This window comes from Microtus oregoni, unplaced genomic scaffold (assembly GCF_018167655.1).
Source record: "Microtus oregoni isolate MIOR12 unplaced genomic scaffold, Mior012 000110F_ref0000174, whole genome shotgun sequence".
NCBI classification, from domain to species: domain Eukaryota; kingdom Metazoa; phylum Chordata; class Mammalia; order Rodentia; family Cricetidae; genus Microtus; species Microtus oregoni.
Genome location: NW_024544728.1, coordinates 2,709,016 through 2,728,372, shown reverse-complemented (window position 1 = coordinate 2,728,372; position 19,357 = coordinate 2,709,016). Strand labels below are relative to the sequence as shown.

Below are 19,357 nucleotides of genomic sequence, written 5' to 3'. Positions count from 1 at the left end.
GTTTCTCCCTTGTGATGCTTAATAGCTTAAAATCATGATGATAGGTTTCTCTGTGTTTGTGGAGGTTAAACAAACACGCCAGGATCGAATTCCTTTAACAGAGGGGCTCCTGCTCACCACTTGGGTTTGAAGCGTGGAGTGTTCTGGGGTGCCATCTGAGAAGGGACAATGTGAGGGGCAGGATTTGTCAAGGCCATGGTCAATTGTTAGTGCTGAGTCCTGAGCAGCAGGAGCTCCTGCTACCTGTGACAGGAAGTAGACTATAAGGAAATGTGCTACACAATATAGCCTCGACCTTCTTCATCTCTCAGGCTTTTTGGAAGCAGCTCCTGGTCAGTGTGGTGGCCTGGACTGCTAGCAGAGGGGACAACATCAGTTCACACAGTAGCCAGACACTGACCATGGCACAGTGATGAGGGTATTGGGAGAGATGGGTCATTTTGCAGGCATTCTCCTTCCTGATGTCAACATACAGCTTCCAGCCAATGGGCTCTTTGAGAAACGGCAGCCTAATTGTTCAATGACAGATACCAAGCGAGTTAGGTGTAGTCACTGACAAAGACTATTTGTAACCATAGGAACAAGTTTGCAATGTGATCTTAGGTTTCAACAGTGTATGAGTTTTGTGATTACAATGTGAGCGAATCCAAAACCCTTAAACTAAACCCCAAAGAATACAAAAGACAGCAGCGTGCTGTCTGTGGGTACACAGTTGTTACAGAATTTTCCCATTCTCATTTGAAAAGTTTGCTTTCCAAATTTCATAATGTGCTTTAGAATTCTTTAAAACCAGAAGAGGAAGGAGTGGAGAGCTAGCCCAGGCAGGAGAAGGCTTGCTGCACATGCCTGAGCTAGACCTGAGTCTGTCCCAGCGCTCATGTAAAAACATAGCGTGCTGGCTATGCTAGTGTCTACACACAAACCAAGTTTTCACCTCCAATGGAATAAGAGTTTATTTTGGGGGCAAATCTGAGTGATCATGGCCCAGGAACACATATTTAGGTTTCCAAATTTCATTTTCCAAGATGGAAGCAGTTTCATGAAGTTTTTTTTTTTTTTTTTTTTTTTTTTTTTTTTTTTTTTTTTTTTTATTGTAACAGAACAAAATAAGTCAAAAATCAGGGCATTTAAAAAATACCTTGGTAGAAATATCAGAGAGGTAGGTTACAACCAGGTGGGAGAATTTTAACTATAGGCCTCAGATGTTATAGAAAACATTCTTAGCTCTTCCACCTGGGGGAGAGTAGGGTTTTGTTAAGTTACTAAATCCCAAAGTTTTTTTTTTTTTGTTTTTTTTTTGTTTTTTTTTTTTTTTAATGAGGATCTTAGGTCTGGCAGAGGTGGACAAGGACTGGCTTTTTATGGGGCTAGTGGTAGCCCAAGAGCAACTGGAATTAGGTTCTGCAACTGCAGCCTTCCAGTTTCTCTACAGTCAGCGAGGTTTTAATGAGTCAGTCCACGTGGACAGCTTCCTTCTGGAAAGGCTTGCTCACAAGTGTAAGCCTAGCATTGGTAGAGACAGGAGATCCCTGGAATCACTGCTAGTCAGCCTAGCCTGTTTAGAGCCCTCTAAGCCAACGAGAGACCCTGCCTTAAAAGACAAGGATCCTGAGAAGCAAACCTTTCCACTAACCTCTGTTTCCACACACCTGTGCATACACATGCACTGGAACACAGATGCATATGTGCCCACGCCTGCACACAAGCCCACATGTGCACAAATGGTCACCTTTGCTCCCTGGTATGTACAAAACTGGATTGCGTAGTTTGTCCCTTTGCAATTGTTCAAGAACCCTGTGTCAGGTCAAATTCCAACAAACTAATTTAGTTCAACAAAATCCATATTGTAGAGCCTGTTAAAGCAAGGATTTGCTTTGCTTTGTTTTTTCCTTTTTATTCCAAAGCACATGTGGGAAGTGGCTTCATTTTTCTTATAGGGGATGCAGGTCCATAGCTATGGCATAGGTCTGTCTCCAGAAAAATGGGGCAGAGACATAATAATGTAGCTTCAGTTATTTGCAAGCAACTGGCTAGGAGAGCAGACGGACCGGCAAGGAACTCTCAGCACTTGCACCCCTGTGAACCTCAATGTGCTGCTGGAAGCTGTAGAAAATATTAGGAGCTTATGTGACCTGTCATTTTGAGAGCACTGATATTTTAGCAGAGGTCTTTTGCTTTGCACAAAATGAGTCACCTCATGTCCACGCGAGCTTGCTTGCACTTCAACCTGTGCCTATGGGAAGGAGCAGGGCCTCTCTGATGATACAGAAAAGTGATAGTCGCTTACGTGTATGTTAGGAATTCTGGGAAGACATCAGCTCCGATTATCTGTTTAAAATATGAGCATCAAGGCCCAGGGCAGTGGGAGGACCTGAAAAAGGTCATCTGCTTTCTCAGAATTACAGCCTTGCCCCTCTTCTAACCCAATGATATTCTCAAAGGGCTTGCTATTTCTGCCTAAATTTTCTTGAGGATCTTTAAATATCCCTAGGTACTACACTGCAGTATGCCAAAAATTAAATATATATCTTATATTTCGCTCTCTCATATATATCTCTATCTATCTATCTATCTATCTATCTATCTATCTATCTATCTACCTATGATTATCCCATGTCTCTCCCCTTGATGTGCATAAACAATGATGTGTACAAAACAATCCAGACCAGTTACAGACCAACTCTGTGCGGTCGCCATTGCACAGCCTGTCCAACCAGGTCTCCCCTCTGGCTAAGCTGAATTCTTCATGTTAGAACTTCAAGTTAGAAGTTAGAACTTCTTCCTCTTGTCCATTCTCGTGTTGAACATTCTTGTTAACGAGCTTAGACTATTGATTTCACTGCAAGTAAGTCAGTGATGCTGTCCCATTTTGTGCGTGTGTGTGTGTGTGTGTGTGTGTGTGTAGATTTTAATGGAGACAAAGCAAATGGAGCAAGCCTTTCAAAAGAGAAAAATTTCCTGATTTTCTTGTAGGCATCCATTTTATGCTGGAGCATGCAAAAGGCTTCAAACAAGTATAGAACTGAGCATCCAGTGCTCATTATATTTCATTTTCCCAGGCCACAGGATCCCATGTTTCCACTCTACCAAGAAGGCTTTAGAGGACTGTAAAGGAGAACAGAGCATTTAGAAGGTTGCAAGCTGCTGGCGTGACTGCCTCAGGCTGACTGTCTCTGCCCGTTTATATTTTCAGAACTGGATGTAAAGAGCTCATGGTAGCCTTCATTTTTGTGTCCTGTACACTCCTCTGCTGCCTGGGAAGCTGGACCAGCATATGAAAGCCAAGTGCTTCAATTGTTCTGAGCTTTCAAAACAATCAGTGAAATGTAGTCGGTGCTGAATGCTGGGATTGTATTTCTGCTTATTAACCTTGAAGTTTGCCTGCCGATTTAAGGCGAGAACTTTTCATGAAAGGTCTCTGTTGTGCATGGAAGCCTGGGATGAGAGCGGTGAATTAGGTGCAGAGAGACACAGCGTTATGTTTTGAAGTCTGGGAACATTATCGTAGCACAGACAGGAAAAGGATTTCTGTTGCAAGGTGTAACGTGGGCCCTCATCTTTTATTTTATTGCTTATTTTGTCTTTGCGTTGTGCTGGTTCAATCAAAAACCTATGTAAACATGAATATCTTCTGTTAAAAGCCAGTGTGAGAGCTGGGCAAGAATGTTCAAAGCATGAGTTCAATCCTTAATACTGCCAAAGGGGAAAAATCACTGCGGGGCTGCAGATGATGATAATTTAGCCTCTGTCTTTTGTTTATTCGTTTGTATTTTTTTTTTTAAATGTGAGGATCACATCACTTATGTAACAGTAGAGGAATGTTGATTCCTGGTTGTTGCTTTTCTTTTCAGCTACTCGGTGACTGTGCAGGAGTCATACCCACATCCCTTTGATCAGATTTACTACACGAGCTGCACCGACATCCTGAACTGGTTTAAGTGCACACGGCACAGGTAACGGAAGCCTGGATTTGTTTGTGCGCTCGCCTGTGTGCAAATGCAGTCCTGACACAATCAGAGGCCCCAGCTACTTGAGAAAGTGCATCCACGCACCCACCCAGAGAGCAGTCGCTGAGGGCTTAGATCCCAACTCCGGGGGGGGGGGGGCACCAAAAGGGTGACATGGTTCATTATCTTTGTGAACTTACAGTCTAGCTGCAGATGACACAATTACTGTTCTTCCTCTGGTTAGAAAAACCTCATCTAGCTCCTGTATAGAGGTTGACTGGGAGAGACACATTTTTTTTTTAAATTATTTATTCTTTGAGAATTTTATACAGCATGTTTTTATCATATTTTCCCATCCCCCATTTCCCTTCAGATTCCGTCTACAAACTTCATATTATTTCTCTCTCTTAAAAAATCCAAACAAACAAAACAGGAAAAAACAAAATATACTAAAAAAGCTTGGAGTCCAATGAACACACATAAGACCTGCGCAGGCTCAAGCTGGTCGAAATCCCAGCAAAGGGATGGGGAAGTGGGCACAGAGTCCCATCCCACACAAGAATTGTTTGCAAGTCCTATCTGCTGAGACAGGGGAAATCTGTTGTCTTAAATGTATCGATACTGGGTGTGTCAACTATACTCCAGGACAGGCCCCATGCTCGGGAGAAGTCTGCCAGCACAAACTGGAGACATTTTCCCCTTGGCCATCACCAGATACCCAGAAACTCATGCCTCAGTGTCTGTTTCTGGTTGGATATTTGACTCAGTTTATGTTGAAATTTAGTATTTAAATGAGATAGACTATCTATAATCCATGAGAAAACAGAGCCCAAAACATCAGTACTTGTCATGAAGGGAATTCTAGTACCTTACTTCTCTTAGTTAAGTATTGATAGTATCATAAATTATGGGTTGATTGTGGTACCTCTCATTTTATGATCTAGTTATTTGTTTGGTATCTTCCTTCTTTCCTCCCTCCCTCTCCCCCCCTTCTTTCCTCCCTTCCTTCCTTTTTTTTTTTTTTTTTTTTTTTTTTTTTTTTTTTTTTTTTGAGAAAGGGTTTCTCTGTGTATCCCTGACCAGGTTGGCCTCAAACTCAGAGATCTGCCTGTCTCTGCCTCCTGAGTGCTGGGATTAAAGGCATGTGCCACCATGTCCAGCTGATAAGTTTCTTTATTAAACAGATTTTACATTCTCTATCTTAACTTTCTAGAAGTATAAGTTCTAAGAAGAGAAATAGAAAGTCTTTATATTATTTTGCTTGCTGACATTCGTTCCTTAGTTCCTAAAATAGTGCCTGCAATGTGCTAAATGCTAAGGAATGTATGTATTTCTTAAATCAGTGAATGAATGGGCTTCATTAAATTATATGGTAAAATTAGTCTTCTATTTTATAGCAGGATGACACTATGTTGAATTTTAAAAGGAAGCTCATGAATTCTTCCTTTGAAACATAAGTGAATGATACCTAGACAGGTATCATATATTAAATCAATCAATACTTTGCATCTATTTCCAGGTAGTTGAAGTAGGGAAATCACAGCACTTCTGATGCCTTGCAATAAAGATCGGATTGACTGGCATTGGGAATCCTCTTTAGCATCTTAATAATGAACTGTAATAGTCTTGGTCAAGCCTATATTCTTTTTATATCCTTCTTGTTTTGAGACACTTTGCTTTTTATACCTTTATTATGGCTGATAGCTATTTTTGTTAAAGCAGAGATCATTCCTTATTAGCTTGATAATCAGAGCTAATTTTGCAATCTTTTGCCTTCATACAGAATCAGTTACCGGACGGCCTACCGCCATGGGGAGAAAACTATGTATAGGCGGAAATCGCAGTGCTGCCCCGGATTTTATGAGAGCCAGGACATGTGTGTCCGTAAGTAAGGTGTCCATTCTTCATGCTGTTCTTTCATGTCTAGTGCTGCCTCTGGGAGTGGCAACTGAGCTGGGGACCTTGGAAATAGGATGTTTGAAATGCTCCCCTTTGCGCCCTGTCTGTTGGGCTCTTGGCTTGTATCCTGCAAAAAACTTTAACTTGGTTCCCAAATCTGCTGTGGGACAATGGTTTTGCCCTGTAAAGATTTGTTTCTTGTACTTGTTTAATAAATGCTGATTGGCCAGTAGCCAGACAGGAAGTATAGGTGGGGTGACCAGGCAGGAAATAGAGGCAGGGCAATGAGAATTATGGGAATAGGAAAGTTTCAGTCTTCAGTTGTAACCTAGATGCAGAGGACACAGATATGACTGCCTTGTCGAAAAAGATACCAAGCCACGTGGCTAACTCAGACAAGAATTATAGGCTAATGTAAGTTATAAGAATTAGTTAATAAGAAGCCTGAGCTAATGGGCCAATAAGTTTATGATTAATGTAGGCCTCTCTGTGATTTCTTTGGGACTTAATGGCTGCGGGAACTGGGCAGGACAGAAAACTCAGTCAACACAAGTCCTATCAAAACTCTTCAGATGAGGGGCTGGAGAGATGGCTCAGAGGTTAAGAGCACTGGCTGCTGTTCCAGAGGTCCTGAGTTCAATTCCCAGCAACCACATGGTGGCTCACAACCATCTGTACTGAGATCTGGCGGCCTCCTCTGGCGTGCGGACATACATGGAGGCAGAATGTTGTATACACAATAAATAAACAGCTGTACAGAAGATGATGTAAGGCTGGATGTGGCCTTGTCAACTGTCATTTCAGCTGGAATTTGGTTAGGAGTCTCTGAGCTGAAGTCACAGAAGAGAGCAGGAGCATCGTTCTCCTGCTGCAGCTAACTTCCGAGGGGCCAGTGTGCTTTTCTATGTCACAGAAAGATGAAGAGATGGGTCCAGGGCACACAGCACAAGTGCGTGTTTACTGGCATTTTCCTTCCCTGTCGCAGAACCCCCACTTGACTCTGAGATATCTTGGGAGAAGCCTAGAGTTTATAACATTTTCTGAAGACTCTAGATCTCTTGGGATGCTGCTACAGTGGCGCTTTCGTAGTATTACTATGCAAAAGTCACTTAGAAGAGAGATCATGAAGAACTATCTAATTCAAGCGTTGTGGTTCAACACCCAGCTGTACAGCAACTCCCACTCCTGAGCAGAGGCACTGATATTGAGGCGAGCAGAGACAAATGATGTGGGAGTGTCATATATCAATCTGTTGATTTCATTGGTTAAGCAATAAAGAAACTGCTTGGCCCTCATAGGTTAAAACATAGGTGGGAGGAGTAGACAGAACAGAATGCTGGGAGAAAGAAGCTGAGTGAGAGAGTTGCCATGATTCTCCCACTCCAGGCAGACGCAGGTTAAGATCATTCCTGGTAAGCCAGCTCGTGGGCTACAGCAGATTATTAGAAATGGGCTAGTCCAGGTGCGAGAGCTAGCCTAGAAGAGGCTAGATAGAAATGGGCCAAGCGGTGTATTATTTCGCAGCATAAGCTAAGCTAGCCGTGCTGGCAGCCGGGTGCCGGGGACGCAGCCCGCCGCTCCTACTACTACAGACAAAGGTCTGCTGTAATCTTGGAGGCAGCGAAGATGCCTGATGGGTCTGAAGGGACGGTCCTAGCTCTGCCAACCAACTGCTCAGCTGGGTGGCCTCAGAGTCATCATCTGTACCTCTAGGAGATCCCTTATGCTCCTTCTTGGCTCAGAGAATGGGGGCGGGGAGCTAAATCTTAATGCAGACATTAGTAGCTCCCCAACTTTGGTTCAGAACTGTCACTATATCTATTGACAGATGCTCATGGCAAACAAAAATACTATATGGAATTAACAAAAAGGAAACAGAAACAGAAGTACACAGTGCATGGCTTGCACAGGCAGTAAATATCCTCTGAAACCGGCAATGCGTTGTTGTGCTGTAGATAGTTCTAAATTAAACTCGTGTGACTATGTACATGATCTCTTAGTTGTCTCTATTATGAACTGCTCTGCAAGCTGTCCCTGTACTTAAATAATTCATTTCCTAAATCAGTTAAGTCCAAATTCCTAGAAGTAGAATTGCTAAGCCAGAGGTGTGCACATCTGGAGGTATAGACACAATCAGAAAGTGAGAATGCCCGTTAGCATACACTCCCTGACAAGTTTTGTTCCTAATTTGCATATCTTTGATGAATGAGGATGGTGGATAAGGAAAATTACATGTTTGTGATCAAATAGAATAATCAGCAGCTGATGTCATTGGCCTCAGCTGATGAGAAGCTGTCAGAAGAAAGACTGGGAATACAGTGGAGGGTGGAGGCCTTACTGACTGGGCTGGCCATCCTCCAAGGATGTGGGTGACATGATTTTGGTGCCCTTAGTTAGGGTTCAGTCTAACAGACACAATTGTCAACCCACACTGAGAATACTTCTGTTCCCAGATCGTAGGACTCGTGAATAAAGTCGCAATGCTATTACTCTGCACAGAGCTTGGGGTTGTGCAGGCCTTATCTCTGGCCATAACTTCCTTCCTGGAATGCCTGCATGAAGGAAATGAGATCCAATAGGCCAGCTAGTTGTGTGGGAAGTATGGACCCAAACAGGATCAGTTAGAGAGTGCCACTCAGTGTTTCATGACCACAGCTGCAAATCTATGAGTTTATCTTGCCTGGAATGATGCTGGCAAAATATCAACCCTTTTCTTCTCCTAGACTCATATAATGTGTCCCCCAGGCTATGTGAATGACACCTTTAGCAATTGCTTCTAAAATCTTTTTTCTTGGCCTTCTTAGCTTACCTACTGTCCCTATAGGCAGAAAAAAAGTTGTTTTTTTTTTCCTTTTAGATATGTTAATGTATTTAATCAGCTTACTGTCTGCTTTCAGCAGCCTGGGAGCTATTTGGCTTTTTTTTAGGGCAGTTTGCACTTATAAGCTGTGATGTCTTATTTGGTTGTTGAATGCCCTGAAAAGAACTGACTTCTCTCTTGATTGTGATGAAGGATGCCTTTCCCTGCAACAACTGGTCTGCATTCTATACCCCTGGGCTAGCTAGGTACCACTGTGGAGACAGCAGGGAGACAGAGGATAGTGTTCTTGGTGCTACTGTTGTGATCATGCAGATAGCATGATAGTCATTTTTTTTTTATTGAGAAAAGGAGAAAAAAAACAAGTTTCCACCTCCTCCCAGCCTCCCATTTCCCTCTTCCTCCTCCCACCCTTCTCCCCCTCCCCCCACTCCTTTCCCCCTCCCTCTCCAGTCCAAAGAGCACTCAGGGTTCCCTGCCCTGTGGTAAGTCCTAGGTCCTCCCCCTTCTGTCCATATCTAGGAAGGTGAACATCCAAACTGGCTAGGCTCCCACAAAGCCAGCACATTAAGTAGGATCAAAACCCCGTGCCATTGTCCTTGGCGTCTCATCAGCCCTCATTGTTTGCCATGTTCAGAGAGTCTGGTTTTATCCCATGCTTTTTCAGTCACAGTCCAGCTGGCCTTGGTGAGCTCCCAGTAGATCAGCTCCACTGTCTCAGTTGGTGGGTGCACCCCTCGCGGTCCCGACTTCTTTGCTCATGTTCTCCCTCCTTCTGCTCCTCATTGGGACCTTGGGAGCTCAGTCCAGTGCTCTAATGTGGGTCTCTGTCTCTATCTCCATCCATCACCAGATGAAGGTTCTATGATGATATGCAAGATATTCGTCAGTATTGCTCTAGGATAGGGTCATTTCAGGTTCACTATCCTCAGCTGCCCAAGGAACTAACTGGGGACCTCAGCTTGGGCTCCTGGGAGCCCCTCTAGAGTCAAGTCTTTTGCCCACCCTAAAGTGGCTCCCTTAACTAAGAATTGTGCTTCCGTGCTCCCCTATCCAACCTTCCTTTATCCCAATCCTCCTGTTTCCCCAAGTCCCCCCCACCTTCCCTTCTACCTTTTCTCTCCCCATCTCCCCTTACCCCCAGCCCACCCCACCCCCAAGATCCCAATTTTTTTCCCCGGCAATTTTGTCTACTTCCCTTAGCCAAGAGGATAACTATATGATTTTCCTTGGGTTCACCTTCTTACTTAGCTTCTTTAGGTTCACCAATTGTAGACTCCGTGACCCTTATTTATGGCTAGAAACCAATTATGAGTGAGTACATCCCATGTTCATCTTTTTGGGTCTGGGATACCTCATTCAGGATAGTGTTTTCTATTTCCATCCATTTGCATGCAAAATTCGAGAAGTCATTGTTTTTTACCGCAGCGTAGTACTCTAGTGTGTATATATTCCATAACCCCAGAAGCACAGACTTTAAGGGCAACATTGAATAAATGGGACCTACTTAAACTGAGAAGCTTCTGTAAAGCAAAGGACACTGTCACTAAGACACAAAGGCAACCTACTGACTGGGAGAAGATCTTCACCAACCCCGCAACAGACAAAGGTCTGATCTCCAAAATATATAGAGAACTCAAGAAACTAGACTTTAGAATGCTAATTAACCCAATAAAAAATGGGGCACTGAACTGAACAGAGAATTCTCAACAGAAGAAGTTCAAATGGCCAAAAGACACTTAAGGTCATGCTCAACTTCCTAAGCAATCAGGGAAATGCAAATCAAAACGACTTTGAGATATCATCTTACAACCGTCAGAATGGCTAAAGTCAAAAACACTAAGGATAGCCTTTGCTGGAGAGGCTGTGGAGGAAGGGGTACCCTCATCCATTGCTGGTGGGAATGCAATCTTGTGCAACCACTGTGGAAGTCAGTGTTTCGGTTTCTCAGGAAATTCGGGATCAACCTACCCCTGGACCCAGCAATACCACTCTTGGGAATATACCCAAGAGATGCTCTATCATATGACAAAAGCATTTGTTCAACTATGTTCATAGCAGTATTATTTGTAATAGCCAGAACCTGGAAACAACCTAGATGCCCTTCAATGGAAGAATGGATGAAGAAAGCATGATAATCATTTTTAACTGTTCCCAGAAAGGAGAGGAAGTAGGGACCGGTCCTTAGTTCAAGTTGATCAGTGATTACCTGCTTTCCCTGAAGGCAGAGAAAAATGCTTTCCTCTGCATTTGCAACCAAATTTCTTTTAGATAGCTGGAAAAATCTCCTCCAGGAGAAACGGGTTCACGTATCCCAGGCTGGCCTTGAACTTGCCAGGAAGCCTAGGATGACCTTGACTTCTGATTCTCCTGACTCTACCTTCTGAATGCTGAGATTACAGGCCTTGTGCTACCATGCTCAGCAGATTTGGTTTATACAGTGTTAGGTACCAAAACCAGGGCTGCATGGATGCTAAACTATCACTCTGTCAACTCAACTACATCCACAGTCCTTAAAGACCATTTGGTATTCTATTTTGCCATGTAAAGGAATTCATTGTTGGTTTTTTTTTTTGTGTGTGTGTGTTTTTTGTTTTTCCCCAAATCATTTTCTCCTCTTCTTCTTCTTCATAGGAAAGGCATGTCAGGTTCAGTACAATTAAAGTTAACATGTACTGATTGTCTATAGTATAAAACCCAAGGGCTGGCCTCTGCGATTGCATGCTTATTCGAGAGAGCAATGCTCCTCTCCGTTTGCCCTAGGTAGTTTTTAATGGCTTCAAAACAACAATAGAAGAATAGTTATCTTGGCCAAGTGTTTACTCTGCGCCAGGCATACAGATCATCATCCTAATCCCCCCACACTCACTGTGAACCAGGTATGGTCTGTGTATTGTAGACGAGGAGACCGAGGTGCTGGTGAGTTGGGGGGGTGGGGGACGGGGCTGTATATATAGTCTGTGTGTGGAATGAGCTATTTTGGCCAAGCAAAAGAAAATGGCGAAGCAGCTGATAGCTGGAGAGTCACCTCGCTCCTGTCATTCTGTGTTTCTCGAGTGGCTCAGTGGCATTGTGGTTACATGGCCTCAGCGATATCAAAGGAGCCGATAGACAACTCTGCTTTAGAAAACAAAGTCACTTTATTCAATTCACAAATTCCATTCTGGGTTTTTTTTTTTTTTATGCTCATCTCTTTCAAAGTGACTAAAACGGGCAAACATTTTCTCTTTTGATGTTGTCCTTTGAAAATGTTTCTGAAAACAACTTTTGTAGATATTGTTTTGATAGATAACAAATGTGGCAATCCTGTCTGAATGAGCCCGGACAGCTGCTTGTGGATGCAGAGGTGTACCTTTGGGGGGGGGGGGGGCGGTCTTTCAGTTAGTGAGGGAGCCTTGGCTGGTACTCCTTCTGTTTATACTTTGGGGGTTTTGAGGATAAGAATAGAAGTTCAGAAAAACCCAGAAGCTTTTTAATTTCAAATCCAAAGCAGGGTAGGTCTGGAGTTCAGCCTTTGTGGGGATTCTCACAAAAAGTCCCTCAAGATGTGGCCTTCCTTCTGTGTTTACTACCAATGGAGACCACAGAGGATGTTGAAATATACTCTTTATTCTGCCAGCTCTGGGGAGAAATCCCTGGAGAACACCACCATGTTTTTCTTGTGTTTGGAGCACAGTGAGGAGACCTTCTCTGCTTGAGACAGGAATGAGTGGGCAGACCCTCTGGGGAGATGGTGAAAGGCAGACCCTAAATCAGTGGGTCTGGGCTGGACACACATCTATGTGTTTCTACTGAAGGTTCATGGCTCTACAGAAGCCACAGGGCCACAGAACACACTTTGAGTAACAAGGCTTCTGCTGGGAGAAAGATGAGTGTTGTTGGGAAGGAAGAGGAGATAGTGTAAAGTAGAAGCCTATTTTTTTTTTTTTTTGACAGAGTCTGGTTGGGAATAAGAAGAAATAGGAAAAATTTTCACCAGGAAAATGTCACTAGGACATGAAGATATTTGTGATACTGAGATTTTTAGTCTGTTCATAAATCATGATGAATGCTAACCTAATCCATCCTTGGATTGGATTTACCTGATCTGATATCTAGCTATTTTTTGAGATGGAAAAAATCTTCATCTTAGTGAAGTAATGCCCAGAGAATGAAAATAGTTAAAATTGTGTGTGTGTGTGTGTGTGTAGAAATATGTGTGTGTTTGTTTGCATATGTGTTTATATATGCATGTAAATACATGTTTTTTTTTAAGTCACCTATTTGATCTTTTATAAAGAATGCTATTGATTAAATTGTCAGGTTCTTGTCCCTAACTACATATTCACTCAAACATATACCAATCCATTTTTATTAACACACACCAATACTCACGTTGAAATCGCTGTTGTCTTTTGTGGTTCTTTGCTGTAGGTTGGTTTAATACACTGGTTTCATACAATCATCTTAATGAATGTGTGGGTATCACAGTTATGAACCTTGAGGATCATCCATGTTGCAGCACGTGTTGGAATTTCCTTCTTCTTCATAAGGCCAAATGTCATTTACCATTGTTTGCTGAAGTTTTTAAACCCCAAGGAGCATGGTCTGTGCTACTACGTTGATGGAGCATGCCAAGTCCATTGTCTTCACTGTGGTCCATCTCAGATGCCTTAGATGCTTCCTACTATGTTTCAAATTATATACATTGGATATCTCAGTTCTTTGAATATTGTAATTCCTTCTTAAGAGACTTGCAAGTAATTTTTTTTGTCTAATAACCATGATAAATGACTCAATCATGGATTCTTCTCTTTTATTTCTTGTGTTCTAAGACCACATATGCCTTGTAAATGTTAAAATGATATCGTTTCCATTCTGAAAACTCTTGACTGTTTTGGAAGTGAAATCTCAACTTTTGAGCTTTTCTGTTTGAGATTAAAGAAAGGATCACCTTCTGTTGATGTCCTTCAGGGCTTTATCTATGTTCAAAGGTAGCAACATGGTGCAGACTGGAGAGAGGGCAGATGGACCATTGGCTCCTCCCTTCTCAACGGGGCCATTTTGTTTACTAGAAATAAAAGAGCTACTTCAGAGACAATAATTTGTTGTGTCTTTAAAATATTTTTCTTTTCTTTCTTTTTTTTTTTTGTTTGTTTGTTTTTCGAGACAGGGTTTCTCTGTAGCTTTGGTGCCTGTCCCGGAACTAGCTCTTGTAGACCAGGCTGGCCTTGAACTCCCAGAGATCAGCCTGCCTCTGCCTCCCGAATGCTGGGATTAAAGGCGTGCGCCACCACCGCCCAGCTAAAATATTTTTCTCAGTTAAGTAATTTTTTTGTCTTTATGAAACATGAGAGGGAAATAAAACAGTCACTCATATGTTGCCATTTTAGTGTGAAGTACTACAGATATTTTGCCTGTTTTTAAAATCCAAAACAAATTTATAGATTTACACCATGTAAACACTTTTTGTTTGAATTGTTTCATTCATTTGTATTATATCATGGATATATTTCTTATAAGTAAATCAAATCTAGTAGTTTAGTCATTAATTTATATAACTAATGAGTTAATCATTTTATGGCTGAATAATATATTGATACGTACTAATGTTAGCTGCTAAAATAATAAGCATCATTTCATAAATCTTTCTGCGGAGATGAGTGATTCATAAGACAAATTATGCTGAGTAGAATTTCTGGGACAACAAGCATATGAGTTTATTTTGTGTTATTGTAATGAAATACCTGCCAGGCTGCTTTACAAAGAAAAGAGGCTTATTTAGCTCACAGTTCTGCAGGTTCAAGAGTATGGCATTGTTTCTATCCTGGTAAGTAATCTCTTGGCTGTGTTAAATGACGTGGAGAGAATGCTTGTGGACCAAATATATATATACATATATATTTCACCCAGGAGAACTAACTAGGGTCCCAAGAGAAATAATCTTCCTTGAGGCACACTCTGATCATCACAAGGACCTCCTATTAAGCCCTGTAGTGTAAAGATCTACATCATTTAGAACTGACATCATTAGGATCAGACTTTCACATGAGGTCTCTCTGGGGGAAACACACAATCATGATAAGCCAAAGCACAGCAAAGAGGGTGCATATTGCATGATTTTGGATTCAGTTTAACTAGGAGGTAACCGAAGGTAGCCAAACCAATAGGGGACAAAATAATTTCTACCTTTCCCATCTACCATCTTTAGGGGGAGTGGTCTGTACTTCCATATACCACAGCCGAGCGCCACATATCAATCTAGTTTCCAAAGAGCCAGTGGAAGAGGCATGAAAAGAAGATCACATGGCAATGCAGCTACCGCTAAGGTCATGCCGGAAGTGATCATGTCCCGTTTCCTCCTACAATCACATGGTCAGATCTCATTAATGTGGGTTTATCAAGCTGCCAGGACATCTGTGGGAGAAGATAATGAGTTTTGAGAGACAATGGCAAGAATGATCTTCTCTACACATTAAATACTAATGCGTTTTCATCTATGCTGCCAAATTGCCATCTAGATGAGTTATAACGGCTTACATGCCTCTTCACCCCAGTAATGCATGGGGGTGCCTATCTTCCCATAACACTGACACTAAGTATTACTGGTTTTTCATTATGTTGGGTAAAAAAAAATAGGACCTTGCTTTCTTTTGCATTTCCAAATTACCAGTGACGCTGATCTCTTAAAACTTATTTCTGTTATCTATTTGTTTTCTGACTTAAAAAATTGGAGCAGAATGGGAGACAAAGAGAGACTTTGCCTTTCAGAGAACCACAGAAAACGAATTAGAACAACTGGGGATGATGCAAAAGGAAAGAGGATGAAGAGGGTTTGGGGGCTGGTGAAAGTAACAGCTGGAGACCTAAAGACTGACGACCACATGTGTAGAGCTGACGCTAACAGAAGCACAGCTAGGACCCCCCAAGACCTTTCATCTCATCTGCTTAATGGACACACATCATCGGTGCACCCCAACCTTCCATAGGGCTTCCCCTCCTAACTCCTTGGCTGTGTGCTGCTCCTCTAGTGAGGGGTACTCCTCCCCACGCTCTCTCCCCTTGGGGGAGAGGTGATCTATGACCCCATGGCAGTAAGGGGAGGAAAGCTCTTGGTTCAGCAGAAACACAAGTGTGTAACTCATGCGAAGGATTCCAGAGCTGTGATCCCCAGAGTACTGTAGCTCTTTCAGGAACATTTTGGAGTAAAGAAACCTTTAAAGGTATACTAAGGACTTTACCATCGTCTACATTATAATTCTATGAAAATATGCTTGTTGCCACACACAAATGATCTCCAAACGCTTCTTTGGGATCTGGCCTTTAGAAAGCTGGAGATGGTTTATGGATTTGGTTACACAGGACTTGGACAAGCTCACGAGTGGGGTGCTAGCAGCTCCCCCTTGGTGGGAGGGAGCTGATAAATTCAGACACACATCATTCAGATGTTGTCTTTGGCTTCCTTTTGGCTGATGACAGAGCGCATACCACTGTAAGCCTGGCAACCTGCAGCAGACTCACCGAGGAAATGTCCAGGACAGGACTCCCTTCCCAGTTCACTTCCCATTTTCTCTGCTCCAGATGCCCTGGTTTTCCCTGCTGGGTGCTGCTGCAAAGGAAGGGGCACTTCTGAGGATGCTTTCCTCTGAGGGAAACTAAAGAGCAGCTAGCCTATCCTCGTTCAATGGAAGTCAAAGGTTAACTTGAGTTAAAACTCTAACGGGGGACTCTCAGGCTTGCTGGGACTGCAGAAGGGAAAGGCCTGAGCCCTGCCCTCCCCCCTTAGCTTGCAGGCCAGCTCTGGAGGATCAGTTCCCATGGATGTGCCCTCTTGTCTTTGGCACTTGTTAAGAGAACCTGGGAACCGTAAATAAAAAGCCCCAGCTCCCACACACGGCTCTCTATATGATTTCCTGTTTTCAGCAGAGAGTAGTGTGACAATTGATTACCAGAGCAGTGAAGAAATATTCACAGCTGATTTTAACTTGGCCAACTCGATGTACAACTGAACTGGCCAACGGGCAGCTAGAACTGTTGTTGGCGTTTGTATGAGAAAATAACTCCGAAGGCACGACCTCTTCTCTAGTTTAAATGTCATTTTTAAAAAGAAAACAAAAAATCAGAATATATATTTTTAAATTGTTTAGTACTTTCTAAAGTGTATGTTTTTTTTATGATGAATCAGTTTTCTTTTCTTTTTACAGAACCTAAATAGAAATTTTTGTGTTTCTAAGATAAAAAATAGTTCTTACTTTGAGTGGAAAAAATAAAACCATATTTTTTGTGAAGCAAAATAAAATAGGCAATGGGCTTTAAACTGAAATATTGCAGCAAGGGCTGTGAGCATCTGCAGCTTACTTAGTCAGGATTCATTTCCTTCCGAAAGACATATGTATTGTACTTTGAAGAGCCACATGAGGCCTTTTGTCATGTGACACATAATTCTCTCTCCCACGCCCCCAGCCTCTTCTTTTGTCTTTGGATATTAAGTTATATTAGACTGGAATTAACAAAAATGCTCCTTTTCAGGAGAATAGGTGCTTCTTTTGGAAGCAGCTGTCTGGAACGTGGTGTTTATAAAGAGTCTCAGGCTAAGTCTGGGATGAGAGAAAACTTGGGTAGTCAATGGGTGACCCAGGATTGCAGTGGGGGGCCTGTGTGCACCCTATTTTCTGTCCCTGCAATTATCCAGCATCCTAAGGGATTTTTGATCTCTTGGAGAGATGTCATGGAGATATCAATTGTCCCAATTAATCATCATGGTCCCTAAATCACCTGTTACAAGCCCCTGTTAGTCCCATCTCTGCCACTTCACTGATGGTCACGTCATCCGCTATACCAGGACAGACTGGCTGCTTCCGGGAAAGCCAGAGTATTTGCCACACTAACTCAGGAAAACACTGTCTACAATTTTCTCAAGTGGATGAAGACATCTGTATTCTGTCTCAGTGTCAGCCTAAGGAGGATTGCACAGGGAGAGAGACAGCAAGCTTGAGTATGTGGACCAACTGGATATGGCTTGGGGAAAACACTGGCTGAGATGCCGTCTCATCTCTCACCCCTTGGTGACAGTGAGTTGACACATATCACCTTTTATCCAGGTTTTGTGTGACTTGAGTTTTGTTTTGTTTTGTTTGTTTTTCTGAGGCGTTTTGAACCCATATTTTTTTTAGACTGTGAGTTGCAGGCGAGACCTCTCGTCGAGGGCTATATAGACTCAGAGTTTGGCAGAGTGCTTGTTTGAGGGGGAGAAGCGCTTCTATGGTTGGTAGGCAAGAACCGAGCCAGAGCGGAAGGCCTCTTTTTGAAGTCTAAGGCAGCCAGAGCTCTTGGACAAACTCTGAGTTTGTCCAAGTCCCACAGGCTTGTTTAATTTGCAGTAACGATCTTGTCAAGCATTTCCAAAACTGTTGTCTTTTAGACTCTTGAGCACAGCCTTTTGAGTAGAGATAAAAGTGAGACAATCCCGTTAGGCTGGCCAGAGCCAACAATGAGATGGTATGTCCCTCAGTGTAACCACCCGGTCGTGCCCCTCCCGTACAGGCACTGGATTTTTTCATGTTTCCATAGGGATCCCGTTCTCTGTTGCTATGGAGCCCTACTTGTTTCAGAGGCACCTACCAGAAAATGCAGGGAGAAGCCTTTTGTCTATACACTGCACCAGCAGGAATTCCAATTTTCCCACACGCCCTCTGGAACCTACTCTTGGATTTTCTGGTTGGGGACGTTGGGCTCTGCCTAGGAGCAAAGATCTAATAAATAATGCAGCGGGCCTTTGTTGTCCTCCTGGTCATCGGTATTTCCCTGTTACTTAGACTGTTATAAATAGAAACTATGAATTTAATCTTAAAGAATTCCACCATGAATTTAAGATAGACACAGTACAATTCTGATGGAAATCTTGCCTGCTGCTCTTTCTGCCAAAGCAGGCCTGACTTTAGAATCCCGGAGAGACTAGGCTAACAGAAACAATGGAAGCTTGCCTCACCTCCAGGAAGCGAGTTTCTGAAATTGAAATCTTTTCGGGGTAGTTAGAATGTTCACAGGCCTAATAATTTATGCAGCATGCTTGCAGGGACAGAGACTCGCTAATATAAAAGCCTGGAACTGAGAAGCAATTTTAACTGAATTGCTATTCAAATCTTTTTAGGACAAAGTAATTTAAAATAATAGAAAAAAAACCCCACATTTTGATTGAAGTGAACAACATTGACATGACCAGGTGACAGGCCTGCATTCCCTCCTCCCTCTCCAGTCTAGCATAGTGACTGCCAGTAAACCTAAGGCCTCCGTCTGAGCCACACACACTGCACAGATAGTTTTTGTTTCCTTCATCTGTAGCGTTAAGAGTCTCCCAAGTTCTAGACTTCGTCTGTTTTCAAGATAAATGAGTCTATGAAAGGTTTGAAAGAACTTAGAGCGCCTGGAGAATTTTTTACTCAGTAAAAGAAACTTCTCTACCAGGTCCTCGAGGAGGACCCGTTACCCTGAGATGGATCTCCTGTGCTAGCTGGGCCACAGGAGTGGCCAGTATCCTAATGGCTTGTTGAATGAGGACAGAGGCCCAGTGGCTGCTTATCCTTCAAAACAGCAGCTGAGTTCATCTGGTATACTTGTGTGCACTTGTGGGCATAAAAAGAGGGAAGGCACCAGAGATGGAATTTTCCTAGGAGAAGACTGGCTTCCCGATAGTGGGTCTTGGGTACCATCTGTA

At 42.7% G+C, this 19,357-nt stretch overlaps 1 protein-coding gene across 1 annotated transcript in view; it reads left to right on the top strand.

Moving 5' to 3' along the window:
- LOC121443641 (multiple epidermal growth factor-like domains protein 10) overlaps positions 1-19,357 on the top strand; it is a 152,435-nt gene that overhangs the window by 49,048 nt on the left and 84,030 nt on the right. Inside the window, exons 3-4 of the mRNA XM_041645466.1 lie at positions 3,852-3,953; positions 5,731-5,831. Of these exons, the coding sequence (XP_041501400.1) occupies positions 3,852-3,953; positions 5,731-5,831 (203 nt within the window). The remainder of the gene's footprint in view (positions 1-3,851; positions 3,954-5,730; positions 5,832-19,357) is intronic.